We start from the raw sequence: 16888 nt of genomic DNA, 5'->3' as shown, positions 1-16888 counted from the left end.
CCGGCAACGGTTTATAACACAAGCACGAAGCCATCATTCTAACTTGCAACGATACAAAAAACGTCACTAGTTTTCTCTCTGCACTTCTAAATAAATTCCGTTACTAAGTCTATAACAATAGAAAGTGCTATCGTATTCTTTATTCATGAAATACGCCATTGGAATTAAGTTTATTCTTTATAGAAAAGAAATATAGGAAGACACCCGTGTGTACTTTTACACACAAAAATAGTTAAATTTTAACAGACATCATCATTATCATCAGCGTGTTAGCCGATTGATGTCCACTGTAAGGCGTCGGACATACCAAAATCGAAAGATCGCTAAAATGCCCACCTACTGGAAGGCCCACCCACGCATATTGACTTGCATATTGACTCGTTAACTAATTATAGTACTGCGCAAAATGTTCTACAAAAACTCAATGCCTATAAATAAGTAACAACAATATAAACAAAATGATTAGAAAAGGGCCGCAGTTCAGTTTTATGAGTCTCTACAGTATAATATATCCAAATGTTTACTTTGATTAACAAGTATTCAACATTTTAGAATCTTTATATACTTATGCCTTGCCAGATAGGTATCCAAGTCAGTCACTTTTTATAATAAAATGTTGTATTAGTATCAACTAAAAATGAAAATTGTTACCTCTATTTTTAATGTCACGACTTTCAACAAGATTTAAAAGTATAACCCTATAACAGTTGCCTAATAAATAAATACAATATAATAATGATTAAACTGTAATTTTGTGTGGTTATTTGGTATTCCCTGTAAAAAGTAACAAAAAAAACTTTAGTATTTTTTCCAGAATTTTTGGATTTATTTACATACATAAATATATATATGTATATATAAAAATTTCAATAGCTCCAGAACATTTGCTTTTCGAATAAGGTATTCCTCGCAAAGTTTGATAGATATTGAACTTAAGTTTCACTCTTCCTGACCTCTTACACCTACTTTCGGTCAATGCAAAAAAAATGATATATATACATATATATATATATATATATATATATATATATATATATATATATATATATATATATACATATATATATATATATATATATATATATATATATATATATATATATATCATATACATATATCATCCATTATTTTCCAAGTAAACACCCTATTTATTTAAGACTGATTATAATATAATTCAAAGTAAATCTCTAATTGTAAAGTACTTGTTTCTTTATTATTTTCAAGATTTTAAAAAATAAAAAAAATCAAATGGTGCATTTAGTATTTGGTTTTATTCATTGAAAATTGTTACGATCACGCAGTTACGTAGTCACGTAATGTCAATCAGTACATGTAAGGGCCGTTGCAGCCGCAGCCGCAGCCGCCGGCGCAGCGTCCTGCGATGGAGACAACACCGCCAGCCGGGACATCTCCTCCGAATCTGACGGCACCGAGGATCGGCACTTGTCCTTCGACCAGAGTGGTACCGGCAACTCCCATCTCGCCGGCGACCGCAATGTCACCGACACCGGAGCCTCCGTAAGCAGGGCCAGCGAGAGCTGCAGGGGCAGCGAGTCCGTATCCGTAACCAAGACCTGGTCCGTAACCGAATTCAGTGGCTAAACCGCGTCCGTATCCAAGTCCGCATTCACCAGCGAATTCAGGAGCGAAGCCCAGTCCTAATTCGGGTCCAAGGCAACGGCTGAACACGGTCTAGAACATCACAAATAATATAATAAATTGCTTGTTAATGATCTAATACATCTCTAGTTAAAAGAAAAATATCAACGATTCTAGATGTATTCATAAAAATAATTAAAATTAAAAACCTCACCTGGATCAAGCAAGCTTGAACGCAGAGCAACGAGAAGGCGAATGGAGACATGGCTGAGAATTGTTTTCCGACTGTACGAGTTCAGAATGATTGTAAATTGAAGTGAGCTCTTTATATATAATGAACATCTATCCATAGTATAATAATTTCGCAATTAAATATTACAACACGTGATACTGTACACAGAAGCATGCCACAAAGCAGAGAACAAATTACTTCAAAATATTACATTTTAAAAGTATTATATATGTTATTCAATTCTCTTTAAACTTTCATTCATGTTCGAAACTATTTTTCTAAAGTCTGGACATATAACAAATAATTAGAGCTCTTATTTACCAAAAGTATATCAGTTGCAATAATCATTTTATTTTAGCTGCTGAATAGTACATTATAACTAGTTAACAAGAGGACTGTCTCGGGTGCCCCATCTTGGTTAAATTAAATGTTCGGCGATCTTATGTCGCTTGGTGGATGTTCTTTGGCAGTGTCGTGGGCGCAAGGCGGGAAACTCCACGTCACTCAACGTCTCGGCCTGAGCTGTCACTCGTTAGGTATTAAGAATTTCGATTCGAATGTTTGTGAAGCGACCGAAGAACGGCTTGATCTGTTACTCTTATAAAATTTTCAGAATAATTTCTTAATCTTACTTACTTAGTACTTGGTGGTTAAAGGTATTTTATAGTAGGTCGCCCCCAATCTACAACGTAATCTAGCTGTTTAAGTTGGTTCTGGACTATCGTTGCATCATCTATCGGGATAGCGGAGACGTATAGAGGTGATTCTTATTTACAACTCGCAAAAATAATTTCTGACACGCTACACTTTACAGTAGCAAAGAAAGAATTTAGACTCAATGCTCTTTTGTCAGTGGGCCACATTCATATCATATTTACTAAACAATAAGGAATGTCTTGAATACTCCATTGCTGAGTATCTATTTGCTCCTGTTACTTTATATATCTCTGCACATTTTCTGCCTCTTGACTATTATGACTTTGTAAAAGAAAAGTTACATTTTCGACTTAGAGCTTAGTTTTGTGATGAAGCAATTAGTTTGTAAATAATTTTTATTGTATTTCGTCTTATCATGTATGTGCATTCTTTACAAGAGCCGGTGCGCTTTAGATTGCCTAATATGCTCACAATTGTCTTCGCCTTACTTAATGTTAAGACTATATAAACCACACGAACTAATTAAACTTTACATTTGTTTTAAAGAAGCAAAGCCAACATGACCGCCAAGGCAATCATTCTTTTCTGCGCTCAAGCGTTTTTGGTTCAGGTATGTAGTTTAAAGTATTCATAGTTAAATTTTGTAATAAATTATTGCATTGTCTTTTAGATGTTGTAAAAATTAATTCTTTTTTGCTCAGAGCATCTCTGCTTACTGCGGCGGATTGGGCGCTGGGTTGGCTTATGAAGCTCCCTTGGCCGCCGCTCCCTTCGGTGCCGCCGCTCCCTGGGCTGGCTACGGAGCCGGCTGCGGACTAGCTGCCGTGCCAACATCCAGCGGCGGTGGCTTCGCTGTGTCTAGCGCATCCCCCATCCCGCCCGTCGGCCTGTCCGTGCTCTCAGAGAACGAGATCGGAGGTATCTTGGCCGTCGGCGGCGAGCTGCCTTTCCTGGGCACTGTCGGACTGGAAGGCGCTCTGCCTACCGCTGGTGCCGGTGCCGTCTCCTACGGCTGCGGCGACGGTGCCGTGGGCATGATCAGCGAAGACCTCGCCGGCCCCGCTTGGGGCTACCCCGCCGCCGCTGGCTTGGGATACGGTCCCGGTCTCGCCGCCGGTATCGGCTACGGCCCCGCCATCGCCGGTCGCGCCTTCGGAGGCTGCGGATGCGGTGTCTACTGATGAATTACTTCTGACCAAATGATATTTGCAAATTAAAAACTCTATATGAAACAACATAACTCTTTTCAGTTCTTTTCTGTGGTATATAATTTTGAGTTTAGTAATTTGCAATACTAACTGAAACATTAAATGAGTCATATGTATGAAGAAAAGCTCCATACTTTTGCACTAATTTGATATTTGGTACCTCTCCATCAGGTAATTACGGGTTTATTTCGAGTTTTCCATTAAACACTAAGCAAAGAGTATATACAAACATATGTACACGTGTCATTGATACTTTAGATTATCTCTCTTTGCACATTTTCACATTTAGTCATTTATATAGATTATTATGATCTGCTTAGAATCTTACAATCTGCTCACCAACTAGCTTCCAAAAGATGGGCAGCAGCACTCTCTGCATACCATAATGCCATACTACTGCAATTTTCAACCCGCCTGCCAAGCGTGGCGATTATTGCATATTACTTTATAGTTTTTTTAGGAAAGGCTTACAGTTGCCGACGAAGAAAAATTATTAGGAATCTTTTACAACGTTGCTTAATAAACTTTTTTTTTTGCATATTTGAGATATTGTACGCAACTGCTCACAAAAGTGTTTCTAATTGTAAGAATACCAGAGAAAGGTATAAGCAGGGTTATCCTTACTTCTGTTGTTTTATTAGCCTCATGGACATGTATTTTTATCAATAGTAATGTTTTATTTATTAATGTTCTGAAATTTATTCATATATTTATACCCTTAAACAACATTATCATTAAAAATCTGCTGTTATTACGACGGAGGCCATCGTGTTTGACACTAACTGACTCGTTTTGAAACAATTGCCAACATACGAGGTATTATAAAAATTATACTTCATATCAAAGGGAGTCAAAACTTGTATATTACTCTAAATTTTGTGCTTAAAAAACTTCGAAGCTTAAAAAAATCTTTTTTTAAAACCTGTTTAAATAAGCCTACAAAGCCTAAATTTAAATAAGCCTACGATTTTAACTTAACCCTTTTAAATGATAAGGAACTTTTCTTTTTTATAGTGTTGAAAGGTCACCGTAAGTTCAAAATGTCGCGTTTTTAAACTTCAGCTATTAAGAAACGCAAGAGATGTGATTTTTTTCGCTGAATTCTTAATAGAAGAATTTGAATATATAGCCTATTTGGCGTCAATTAATGAAAAGTACACACTATCGAAAAACTACAAACCTTGTACTGTTTGTACAGAAATTGTATTACCGTGGCGATTTAAATATTTATATATCGTTAAAAATATAAAATCTCAATATTTTATTAAATACCACATAAAGGTAAAAAAATTGTCATTACGCGATTTAAAAGTCATAAAGTTAAACAAAAGTGCTTTAATCATTAGTTTACATTATGACAATAAAAATATGTAAGAGTGGTCGTAGTACTGTAGCTTCTTGTTCTTCGGTAGCTTCTTGTTCTTCGGTAGCTTCTTGTTCGTCGGTTGCTTCTTGTTCGTCGGTTGCTTCTTGTTCGTCGGTTGCTTCTTGTTCGTCGGTTGCTTCTTGTTCGTCGGTTGCTTCTTGATCTTCAGTTGCTTCTTGATCTTCTGTTGCTTCTTCTGTGGCGCCATCTGTCACTTATCTGTTTCACTGCCGCCGCCGCCGGGGTGCGATTGACGGTCACGTAGATAAGAGCTTGGTGTTTGAGTGGCGCGCGATATGCATGCCACAAATATATTTTGTAAATTGTACGAATCACATAAGATTATTATTTACGTGCTCTAAAAAAAAACGTGTTTTTTATGGTATCATTGTTGTTTTCGGTTTACCATATATAGGTAATTTCAAGTTCTTAGTGAATATACCCTTGTCTATCGTTTAAATCGACTATCGTCCTTTTTTTATTTTATATGGCATTTATGAAAGCCGTGCACATTTAATAAAAATGAAACAAATCTTGGATCAAATATTAATCGATAAAACACTCTCACACTGCCGGCAGCGGTTTATAGCACAAGCACGAAGCCATCGTACTAACTTGCAACGATTCGAAAAACGGAACTAGTATTCTCTCTGCGCTTCTAAATAAATTCCGTTACTAAGTCTATAACAGTAGAAAATGCTATCGTATTGTTTCTTTCTATAATACGCCATTGGAATTAAGTTTGTTCTTTATGGAAAAGAAATATAGGAAGACACCCGTGTGTACTTTTACACACAAAAATAGTTAAATTTTAACAGACATCATCATTATCATCAGCGTGTTAGCGGTTCATGTCCACTGTAATGCGTCGGCCATACCAAAATCGAAGATCGTTACAATGCCCGGTCTTGCGATGCCATAGCCTTGACTATGTCGTCATTTCACCTACTGGAAGGCCCACCCACGCATATTGACTTGCATATCGACTCGTTAACTAATTATAGTACTGAGCAAAATGTTCTACAAAAAACTCAATGCCTATAAATAAGTAACAACAATATAAACAAAATTATTAAGAAAAGGGCCACAGTTCAGTTTTATGAGTCTCTACAGTGTAATATATCCTAATGTTTCCTAATGTCACGACTTTCAACAAGATTTAAAAGTTTAAGTATATAACAGTTACCTAATAAATAAATATAATAAAATAATGGTTAAACTGTAATTTTGGCATTTGGTAATTTAGTATTCCCTGTAAAAAGTTTTTTCCAGAATTTTTGATTTATTTACATACATAAATATATATATATGTATACATAAAAATTTCAATAGCTCCAGAACAATTGCTTTTTAAATAAGGTATTCCTTTCAAAGTTTGATAGATATTGAACTTTAGTTTCACTCTTCCTGTCCTCTTACATCTACTTTCGGTCAATGCAAGAAAAATGATATACATACATATATCATCCATTATTTTTCAAGTAAACACCCTATTTATTTAAACCTCTAATTGTAAGGCATTTATTTCTTTATTATTTTCAAGGTTTAAATAAATAAAAAAATCAAATGGTGCATTTAGTATTTGGTTTTATTCATTGAAAATTGTTACGATCACGTAGTTATGAAGTCACGTAATGTCAATCAGTACATGTAAGGGCCGTTGCAGCCGCAGCCGCAGCCGCCGGCGCAACGTCCTGCGATGGAGACAACACCGCCAGCCGGGACATCTCCTCCGAATCTGACGGCACCGAGGATCGGCACTTGTCCCTCGACCAGAGTGGTACCGGCAACTCCCATCTCGCCGGCGACCGCAATGTCACCGACACCGGAGCCTCCGTAAGCAGGGCCAGCGAGAGCTGCAGGGGCAGCGAGTCCGTATCCGTAACCAAGACCAGGTCCGTAACCGAATTCAGTGGCTAAACCGCGTCCGTATCCAAGTCCGCATTCACCAGCGAATTCAGGAGCGAAGCCCAGTCCTAATTCGGATCCAAGGCAACGGCTGAACACGGTCTAGAATATCATAAATAATATAATAAATTGATTGTTAATGATCTAATACATATCTCTAGTTAAAAAAAATGTCAAAGCTTCTTGAAGTATTCATATAAATAATTAAAATTAAAAACCTTACCTGGATCAAGCAAGCTTGAACGCAGACCAACAAGAAGGCGAAGGGAGACATGGCTGAGAATTGTTTTCCGACTGTATGAATACAGAGTGATTATAAATTGAAGTGAGCTCTTTATATATAATGAACTTCTATACAAACTTTAATAATTTCGCAATGAAATATTACAATATGCGATACTGTAAACAGAATCATGCCACAAAGCGGAAAAAAATTACTTCAAAAATGTTACATTTTAAGCATGTAATTAAAAAGTATATTTTTTAATGAACAAAATTGCTTCGTAGATAAGTATGCGTAAATACAAATAAATTTTATTTAGTTTACCTTGAATTCTGATTTACAACCGAAAGTAGTTTTCTGAAGACTCAATGTAGACAAGCAAAACTTTTATTCAAGACCGAAGATCAAAATACTAACAGTAACAAATACGCAGACTCCTTTTTAGCAAAAGTAGATCAGTTGCATTAATAATTGTATTTTCGCTACTAAATTATACATAAGATCTATTTACTAGTACTAAATTATAGACTCTTTAATTTCCTTATAATGCAATGATCATTTATGTCTTTTTATTTGTACAGTACCTTAACTAAAGAGCTGTCTCGGGTCTCAGCTTAGGTTAAATAAAATGTTCAGCGATCTTATGTCGCTTAGTGAACGTTCTCTGGCAGTGTCGTGGGCACAAGGGCGGGAAACTCGGCGACACACGACTTCTCGGCCTGAGAACTGGCTCATTACGTTTTAAGAATTTTATGCGAATGTTTGTGAAGCGATCAAAGAACGGCTCGATCTGTTCCTCTTATTAAATTATCGGAAGAATTTCTTTACCAAAAATTACCGCATTGGTACTTGGTGAACTTGGTACCTGCGCTCAGAATGTAATCTGGCCGCTAAGCCGTTTAAGATGGTTCTGGACTATCGTTATATTATATCATCATTCGGGATAGAGGAGACATTTGAAAGTCGTTCTTATTTACATCCGCAAAATTTTCTTTTCACCCACATCAATTTATACTTAATACTTCTTTGGCAATGGGTCATATTCATATACATTATATAATGCTGAGCATTGATTTGCTACTGTCTATCTATCTATCTATTTTATATATCTGTGCAAAATTTTTACTTCTTTACTATTTTGACTACGACAAAAAGAAAAGTTACAATAGTCATTTTCAACGTAGACCTTGGTTTTGTGATGAAGCAATTAATTTTTATATAATTTTTATTATATGTCGTCTTATCATGTATGTGCATTCTTTACAAAAGCCGGTGCGCTTTAGATTGCCTAATATGCTCACAATTGCCTTCGCTTTACTTAATGTTAAGACTATATAAACCACACGAACTAATTAAATTTTACATTTGTTTTAAAGAAGCAAAGCCAACATGACCGCCAAGGCAATCATTCTTTTCTGCGCTCAAGCGTTTTTGGTTCAGGTATGTAGTTTAAAGCGTTCATAGTCATATTTGGTAATAACATATTGCATTCTCTTTAAGGTTTTGTTAAAATTAATTCTTTTTTGCTCAGAGCATCTCTGCTTACTGCGGCGGATTAGGCGCTGGGTTGGCTTATGAAGCTCCCTTGATGGCCGCCGCTCCCTGGGCTGGCTACGGAGCCGGCTGCGGACTAGCTGCGGTGCCAACATCCAGCGGTGGTGGCTTCGCTGTGTCTAGTGCTTCCCCCATCCCGCCCGTCGGCCTGTCAGTGCTCTCAGAGAACGAGATCGGAGGTATCTTGGCCGTTGGCGGCGAGCTGCCTTTCTTGGGCACTGTCGGACTGGAAGGCGCTCTGCCTACCGCTGGTGCCGGTGCCGTCTCCTACGGTTGCGGCGACGGTGCCGTGGGCATGATCAGTGAAGACATCGCTGGCCCCGCCTAGGGCTACCCCGCCGCCGCTGGCTTGGGATACGGCCCCGGTTTCGCCGCCGGTATCGGCTACGGCCCCGCCATCGCCGGCCGCGCCTTCGGAAGCTGTGGTTGCGGTGTCTACTGAAGAATTTCTTGTGACCAAATGATATTTGCCAAATAAAAATTCTGTATGCATCAACATAACTCTTTTCAATTTTTTTATGAGGTATATATTTTTAAGTTTAGTTTATATACGAAGAATAGCTCTGTACTTTTGCACTTATTTGATATTTGGCACCTCTTCATCACGCAATTACGTGTTTACTTCCGAATTTTCCAATTAGTACATGTGTCATTGATACTTTGGCTTATTTCTCTTTAGACATTTTCACATTGAGTCATTTATATAGATTATTATGATCTGCTTAGAATCTTAGAATCTGCTCACAAACAAGTCTCCAAAAGATAGACAGCAGCATCCTCTGCGTACTATAATGCCATACTGCGATCTTCAACCTGCCTGTCAAGCGTGGCGATTTTCGTATATCATCCCATTGATTTTTAGGGAAGCCTTACAGTGGGCAACGATGCAAAATTATTAGATTTTTTTTACATCGTTGCTTAATAAACTTTTTAATTATTTTATTTCTTTGAATATATTTGAGATATACCTCGAACGGGTATTGTAAAATCGTTTGCTGTTGCTTACAAAAGTATTTCTAATTGTTAGAAGCTCAGAAAAAGGTATAGCAGGGTTATCCTTATTTCTGCTGCTTTAACCTAATGGATATCGTTTTTAATACTATTGTTATGTTTTTAATGTTTTTAAATTAATTCATTCATTTATACTCTTAAACAATATTCATAAAAAATCTGAAAAATCATATTAGGATGGCCATCGTGTTTGATACCTAGTCACTCGTTTTGAAACAGTTGCCTACTTACGAGGTATAATCAAAAAATACTTCGTCTCAAAGGGTCGAAGGTTAAGGTGAAATCACAACTTGTAAATTATTTTAAAGTTGGTGTTTAAAATACTTCCAATTTAAAAAAAAATTATAAATAATTTAAATAAGCATTTGATTTTAACTTAACCCGTTTAAATGACAAAGAGCTTTTGTTTTATAGAAATGAAAGGTCATCGTAAGTTCAAAGTGTCACGTTTTTTCCGTTAGCTATTAAGGAACGCAAGAGATGAATTTTTTTTCGCTGAATTCACTATAGAGGGGTTAAATATACAGCCTATTTGGCGTCGATAATGAATAGTACACCCTATAGGTACGGTTTCAAATATATCAATAATTGAGGTTTTTTTTTAAATGAAAAACGCTGTTTGTAAGAAAAAGCAAACTTTAAAATTCACATTTTAAATATTTATGTATAGTTCAAAAATATGAATTTTCAATATTCGGTTAAAAACCACAAAAGGTTAAAAATGATAAAAGAATGAAAGATAAAAAAAAAGATATCAATTGTTCACATTATTACAAAAGAATATATATTGTAAAGTGTACGAATCACACAAGCTAACATTACATGTTCTAAAAAAGCACTTGTTTTTATGGTATCTTTGTTGTATTCGGTTTACAATATAAAGATAATTTCAAGTTCTTAGTGAATATACCCTTGTCTATAGGTTTAATCGACTACTGTCCTTTTTTTATTTTATATGGCATTTATGAAAGCTATTTAAGACAGCCGTGCATTTAATAAAAATGAAACAAATCTTGAATCAAATATTAATTGATAAAACACTCTATGACTATGTCGTCAGTTCACCTACTGGAGGGCCCACCCACGCATATTGACTTGCATATCGACTCGTTAACTAATTATAGTACTGCGCAAAATGTTCTACAAAAACTCAATGCCTATAAATAAGTAACAACAATATAAACAAAATGATTAAGAAAAGGGCCGCAGTTCAGTTTTATGAGTCTCTACAGTGTAATATATCCTAATGTTTACTTTGATTAACAAGTATTCAACATTTTAGAAACTTTATATACTTATGCCTTGCCAGATAGGTATCAAAGTCAGTTAATTTTTATAAAAAAATGATGTATTAGTATTAAATAAATATGAAAATTGTGACCTCCGTTTTTAATATCACGACTTTCAACAAGATTTAAATAGTTAAGCCTATAACAGTTCCTTAATAAAGAATTTCTTGTTTTATATATATATTAAAATTTAATGCCTCAAGTGCCGTTGTTTTTGAATAAGGTGTTCCTGGCATAGTTTGATAGATATTGGGCTATAGTTTCACCATTTCTGACCTCTTACACCTATTTTCCGTCAATGCAAGACAAAAGTTATATATACATATATCATCCATTATTTTTGAAGAAACACCCCATTTATTTAAACCTCTAATTGTAAGGCATTTATTTCTTTATTATTTTCAAGGTTTAAATAAATAAAAAAATCAAATGGTGCATTTAGTATTTGGTTTTATTCATTGAAAATTGTTACGATCACGTAGTTATGAAGTCACGTAATGTCAATCAGTACATGTAAGGGCCGTTGCAGCCGCAGCCGCAGCCGCCGGCGCAACGTCCTGCGATGGAGACAACACCGCCAGCCGGGACATCTCCTCCGAATCTGACGGCACCGAGGATCGGCACTTGTCCCTCGACCAGAGTGGTACCGGCAACTCCCATCTCGCCGGCGACCGCAATGTCACCGACACCAGAGCCTCCGTAAGCCGGGCCAGCGAGTGCTGCAGGGGCAGCGAGTCCGTATCCGTAACCAAGACCAGGTCCGTAACCGAATTCAGTAGCTAAACCGCGTCCGTATCCAAGTCCGCATTCACCAGCGAATTCAGGAGCGAAGCCCAGTCCTAATTCGGGTCCAAGGCAACGACTGAACACGGTCTAGAATATCACAAATAATATAATAAATTGGTAGTTAATGATATAGTATATATCTCTAGTTAAAAGAAAGACGCTAAAATACTAGAAGTATTCATAAAAATAATTAAAATTAAAATCCTCACCTGGATCAAGCAAGCTTGAACGCAGAGCAACAAGAAGGCGAATGGAGACATGGCTGAGAATTGTTTTCCGACTGTACGAGTTCAGAATGATTGTAAATTGAAGTGAGCTCTTTATATATAATGAACATCTATCCATAGTATAATAATTTCGCAATTAAATATTACAACACGTGATACTGTACACAGAAGCATGCCACAAAGCAGAAAACAAATTACTTCAAAATATTACATTTTAAAAGTATTATATATGTTAATCAATTCTCTTTAAACTTTTATTCATGTTCGAAACTATTTTTCTAAAGTCTCAATGTAAAGTAATAAGACTTGTTTTTAACCGCAAAAAACAAACCAGTACTAGACATATAACAAATAATTAGAGCTCTTATTTACCAAAAGTAAATTAGTTGCAATAATCATTTTATTTTAGCTGCTGAATAGTACATTATAATTGGGTACTAGAACCTAATTATAATGTTTAATATCATTATAATAGAATGATGTCGAGAATATTAAACACCGTAAATAAGCGGTCGGAATTATAACTTTAACCATTCGATTTTAATATATTTTGGCTTAAAACTCGTAAATAAATAAAGCCAATAATCAATTATGCACTTTCATTTGTACAGAACCTTAACTAGAGCACTGTCTCGGGTGCCTCAGCTTAGGTTAAATTAAATGTTCGGCGATCTTATGTCGCTTGGTGGATGTTCTTTGGCAGTGTCGTGGGCGCGAGGCGGGAAACTCCACGTCACTCGACGTCTCGGACTGAGCTGTCACTCGTTAGGTATTAAGAATTTCGATTCGAATGTTTGTGACGCGATCGAAGAACAGCTCGATCTTTTACTCTCATTAAAATATCGAGAAAATTCTTTTATCCAACATTACTGCATAGATACTTGGTGATGAAATTTAAATTAAAGGAATATATAGTATATATAGTAGACCATCCCCAGAACGTAATCTGGCTGTTAAGCTGTTTAATTTGGTTCTGGACTATCGTTGTATCATCAATGGGGATAGCGGAGACATTTGTAGGTCATTCTTTTTTACAATTCGCAATAAGAATTACTAACACACTTCACTTTACAGTAGCAAAGAAAGAATTTAGACTCAATGCTCTTTTGGCAGTGAGCAACACCCATATCATATTTACTAAAATATAAGGAATGTCTTGAATACTCCATTGCTGTATATCTATTTGCTCCTGTTACCTTATATATTTCTGCACATTTTCTACCTCTTTACTATTATGACTTCGTAAAAGAAAAGTTACATGTTAAACGTAGAGCTTGGTTTTGTAATGAAGCAATAAGTTTCTATATAATTTTTATTGTATTTCGTCTTATCATGTATATGCATTCTTTACAAAAGCCGGTGCGCTTTAGATTGCCTAATATGCTCACAATTGTCTTCGCCTTACTTAATGTTAAGACTATATAAACCACATGATTTAATTAAACTTTACATTTGTTTTGAAGAAGCAAAGCCAACATGACCGCCAAGGCAATCATTCTTTTCTGCGCTCAAGCGTTTTTGGTTCAGGTATGTAGTTTAAAGCGCTCATAGTCATATTTGGTAATAACATATTGCATTGTCTTTAAGATTTTGTAAAACTTAATTATTTTTTTCTCAGAGCATCTCTGCTTATTGCGGCGGATTGGGCGCCGGGTTAGCTTATGAAGCTCCCTTGATGGCCGCCGCTCCCTTCGGTGCCGCCGCTCCCTGGGCTGGCTACGGAGCCGGCTGCGGACTAGCTGCCGTGCCAACATCCAGCGGTGGTGGCTTCGCTGTGTCTAGCGCTTCTCCCATCCCGCCCGTCGGCCTGTCCGTGCTCTCAGAAAACGAGATCGGAGGTATCTTGGCCGTCGGCGGCGAGCTGCCTTTCCTGGGCACCGTCGGTCTGGAAGGTGCGCTGCCTACCGCTGGTGCCGGTGCCGTCTCCTACGGCTGCGGCGACGGTGCCGTGGGCATGATCAGCGAAGACCTCGCCGGCCCCGCCTGGGGCTACCCCGCCGCCGCTGGCTTGGGATACGGCCCCGGTCTCGCCGCCGGTATCGGCTACGGCCCCGCCATCGCCGGCCGCGCCTTCGGAGGCTGTGGATGCGGTGTCTACTGAAGAATTTCTTCTGACCAGATGATATTTGCCAATTAAAAATTCTGTATGCATCAACATAACTCTTTTCAATTCTTTTTATGTGGTATATATTTTTAAGTTTAGTTTATACACGAAGAACAGCTCTGTAATTTTGCACTTATTTGATATTTGGCACCTCTTCATCACGCGATTACGTGTTTATTTCGAGTTTTCCATTCAGTACTTGTGTCATTGATACCCTGGCTTATTTCTCTTTAGACATTTTCACATTTAGTCATTTTTATACATTATTATGATCTGCTTATAATCTTAGAATCTGCTCACGAACAAGTCTTCAAAAAATGGACAGCAGCATCCTCTGCGTACCATAATGCCATACTTCGATCTTCAACCTTCCTGCTAAGCGTGGCGATTATCGCATATTACCCCATTGATTTTTTAGGGAAGGCTTACAGTAGGCGACGAAGAAAAATTATTCGAATTTTTTTACAACGTTGCTTAATAAACTTTTAATTTTTTTTTGCATATTTGAGATATACCTCGAAACGGTATTGTAGAATCGTTCGCTGTTGCTCACAAAAGTATTTATAATTTTTAGATGCTCAGAAAAATGTATAGCAGGGTTATTCTTATTTCTACTGTTTTAACCTAACGGATATGGTTTTTTATCAATAGTAATGTTTCTTTTATTAATATTCTTAAATTTATTCATATATTTTCACTCTTAAACAACATTCATAAAAAATCTGCTTTTATTAGGATGGCCATCTTGTTTGATACCTAGTCACTCGTTTTGCAACAGTAGCCTGCGTACGAGGTATAATCAAAAAATACTTCGTCTCAAAAGGTCGAAGGTCAAGTCACAATTTGTAGATTATTTTAAGTTTTGTGTTTAAAATACTTCCAATTTTTAAAAAATATCTTCTGTAAAATCCTGTGCTTCAATAATTTAAATAAGCCTTTGATTTTAACTTAACCCGCTTATATGTCAAGGAACTTTTTTTTTACAGTGATGAAAGACGTTTTTTACGTTAGCTATTAAGGAACGCAAGAGATGAGATTTTTTCGCTGAACTCACTATAAGTAGTTAGAGTAGTACACCCTATAGAAAAATAAACGGTTTCAGAGATATCAAAGATTGAGGTTTTTTTTAATGAAAAACGCTGTTTGTTAGAAAAAGCAAACTTAAAAATTCGCATTTTAAATATTTATGTATAGTTCAAAAATATGAAATTTCAATATCCGGTTAAAAACCACAAAAGGTTAAAAAAATGATAATAGAAAAGAAAATAAAACAAAAGATATTAATTGCTTTTTGAATAAAGTATTCCTTGCATAGTTTGATAGATATTGAGCTTTAGTTTCTTCTAGTTTCTTCCCGACCTCTTTCACCAATTTTCGGTCAATGCAAGACAAATGACATATATACATATATCATCCATTATTTTTAAAGTGAACACCCAATTTATTTAAGACTGATTATAATATAATGCAATGTAAACCTCTAATTGTACGGAATTTGTTTCTTTATTATTTTCAAGGTTAAAATAGATAAAAAAATCATATGATGCATTTAGTACTTGGTTTTATTCATTGAAAATTGTTACGATCACGTAGTTACGTAGTCACGTAATGTCAATCAGTACATGTAAGGGCCGTTGCAGCCGCAGCCGCCGGCGCAACGTCCTGCGATGGAGACAACACCGCCAGCCGGGACATCTCCTCCGAATCTGACGGCACCGAGGATCGGCACTTGTCCCTCGACCAGAGTGGTACCGGCAACTCCCATCTCGCCGGCGACCGCAATGTCACCTACACCGGAGCCTCCGTAAGCAGGGCCAGCGAGAGCTGCAGGGGCAGCGAGTCCGTATCCGTAACCAAGACCAGGTCCGTAACCGAATTCAGTGGCTAAACCGCGTCCGTATCCAAGTCCGCATTCACCAGCGAATTCAGGAGCGAAGCCCAGTCCTAATTCGGGTCCAAGGCAACGGCTGAACACGGTCTAGAATATCACAAATAATATAATAAATTGATTGTTAATGATCTAATACATGTCTCTAGTTAAAAAAAATGTCAAAGCTTCTTGAAGTATTCATATAAATAATTAAAATTAAAAACCTTACCTGGATCAAGCAAGCTTGAACGCAGAGCAACAAGAAGGCGAATGGAGACATGGCTGAGAATTGTTTTCCGACTGTACGAGTTGAGAGTGATTATAAATTGAAGTGAGCTCTTTATATATAGTGAACTTCTATACAAACTATAATAATTTCGCAATGAAATATTACAATATGTGATACTGTACACAGAATCATGCCACAAAGCGGAAAAAAATTACTTCAAAAATGTTACATTTTAAGCATGTAATTAAAAAGTATATTTTTTAATGAACAAAATTGCTTTGAAGATAAGTATGCGTAAATACAAATAAATTTTATTTAGTATACCTTGAATTCTGATTTACAACCGAAAGTAGTTTTCTGAAGACTCAATGTAGACAAGCAAAACTTTTATTCAAGACCGAAGATCAAAATACTAACAGTAACAAATACGCAGACTCCTTTTTAGCAAAAGTAGATCAGTTGCATTAATAATTGTATTTTCGCTACTAAATTATACATAAGATCTATTTACTAGTACTAAATTATAGACTCTTTAATTTCCTTATAATGCAATGATCATTTATGTCTTTTTATTTGTACAGTACCTTAACTAAAGAGCTGTCTCGGGTCTCAGCTTAGGTTAAAT

General features: G+C 36.5%; 7 protein-coding genes across 7 annotated transcripts; 3 read left to right on the top strand and 4 right to left on the bottom strand.

Moving 5' to 3' along the window:
* Positions 1-1323: 1323 nt before the first annotated feature.
* On the bottom strand, positions 1324-1864 carry LOC137923007 (chorion class A protein Ld2/Ld41-like). The gene is made up of 2 exons (XM_068766129.1): positions 1814-1864; positions 1324-1692 (listed from the first exon to the last, which is right to left on the bottom strand). Exons 1-2 carry the CDS (start codon positions 1862-1864, stop codon positions 1324-1326), a joined length of 420 nt encoding a protein of 139 aa, XP_068622230.1.
* A 1183-nt stretch (positions 1865-3047) lies between these two features.
* Positions 3048-3669, top strand: LOC137923006 (chorion class B protein PC10-like). The gene is made up of 2 exons (XM_068766128.1): positions 3048-3098; positions 3190-3669. Exons 1-2 carry the CDS (start codon positions 3048-3050, stop codon positions 3667-3669), a joined length of 531 nt encoding a protein of 176 aa, XP_068622229.1.
* Positions 3670-6703: 3034 nt separating this feature from the next.
* LOC137923005 (chorion class A protein Ld2/Ld41-like) lies at positions 6704-7244 on the bottom strand. Its single transcript, XM_068766127.1, has 2 exons — positions 7194-7244; positions 6704-7072 (listed from the first exon to the last, which is right to left on the bottom strand). Exons 1-2 carry the CDS (start codon positions 7242-7244, stop codon positions 6704-6706), a joined length of 420 nt encoding a protein of 139 aa, XP_068622228.1.
* Positions 7245-8582: 1338 nt separating this feature from the next.
* Positions 8583-9075, top strand: LOC137923004 (chorion class B protein Ld10-like). The gene is made up of 2 exons (XM_068766126.1): positions 8583-8633; positions 8725-9075. Exons 1-2 carry the CDS (start codon positions 8583-8585, stop codon positions 9073-9075), a joined length of 402 nt encoding a protein of 133 aa, XP_068622227.1.
* A 2476-nt stretch (positions 9076-11551) lies between these two features.
* Positions 11552-12093, bottom strand: LOC137923003 (chorion class A protein Ld2/Ld41-like). The gene is made up of 2 exons (XM_068766124.1): positions 12043-12093; positions 11552-11920 (listed from the first exon to the last, which is right to left on the bottom strand). Exons 1-2 carry the CDS (start codon positions 12091-12093, stop codon positions 11552-11554), a joined length of 420 nt encoding a protein of 139 aa, XP_068622225.1.
* A 1443-nt stretch (positions 12094-13536) lies between these two features.
* LOC137923002 (chorion class B protein PC10-like) lies at positions 13537-14161 on the top strand. Its single transcript, XM_068766123.1, has 2 exons — positions 13537-13587; positions 13679-14161. The coding sequence occupies exons 1-2, from the start codon at positions 13537-13539 to the stop codon at positions 14159-14161; spliced, it is 534 nt and encodes a 177-aa protein (XP_068622224.1).
* A 1618-nt stretch (positions 14162-15779) lies between these two features.
* Positions 15780-16314, bottom strand: LOC137923001 (chorion class A protein Ld2/Ld41-like). Its single transcript, XM_068766122.1, has 2 exons — positions 16264-16314; positions 15780-16142 (listed from the first exon to the last, which is right to left on the bottom strand). The coding sequence occupies exons 1-2, from the start codon at positions 16312-16314 to the stop codon at positions 15780-15782; spliced, it is 414 nt and encodes a 137-aa protein (XP_068622223.1).
* Positions 16315-16888: the final 574 nt, after the last annotated feature.

This window comes from Battus philenor, unplaced genomic scaffold (genome assembly GCF_028537555.1).
Source record: "Battus philenor isolate CCGP_79_NKW_IND1 unplaced genomic scaffold, ilBatPhil1.0.hap1 SCAF_20, whole genome shotgun sequence".
In the NCBI taxonomy this organism is placed as follows: domain Eukaryota; kingdom Metazoa; phylum Arthropoda; class Insecta; order Lepidoptera; family Papilionidae; genus Battus; species Battus philenor.
The sequence above is the reverse complement of the archived record's forward strand: the minus strand, read 5'-3'. Positions and strand labels throughout refer to the sequence as shown.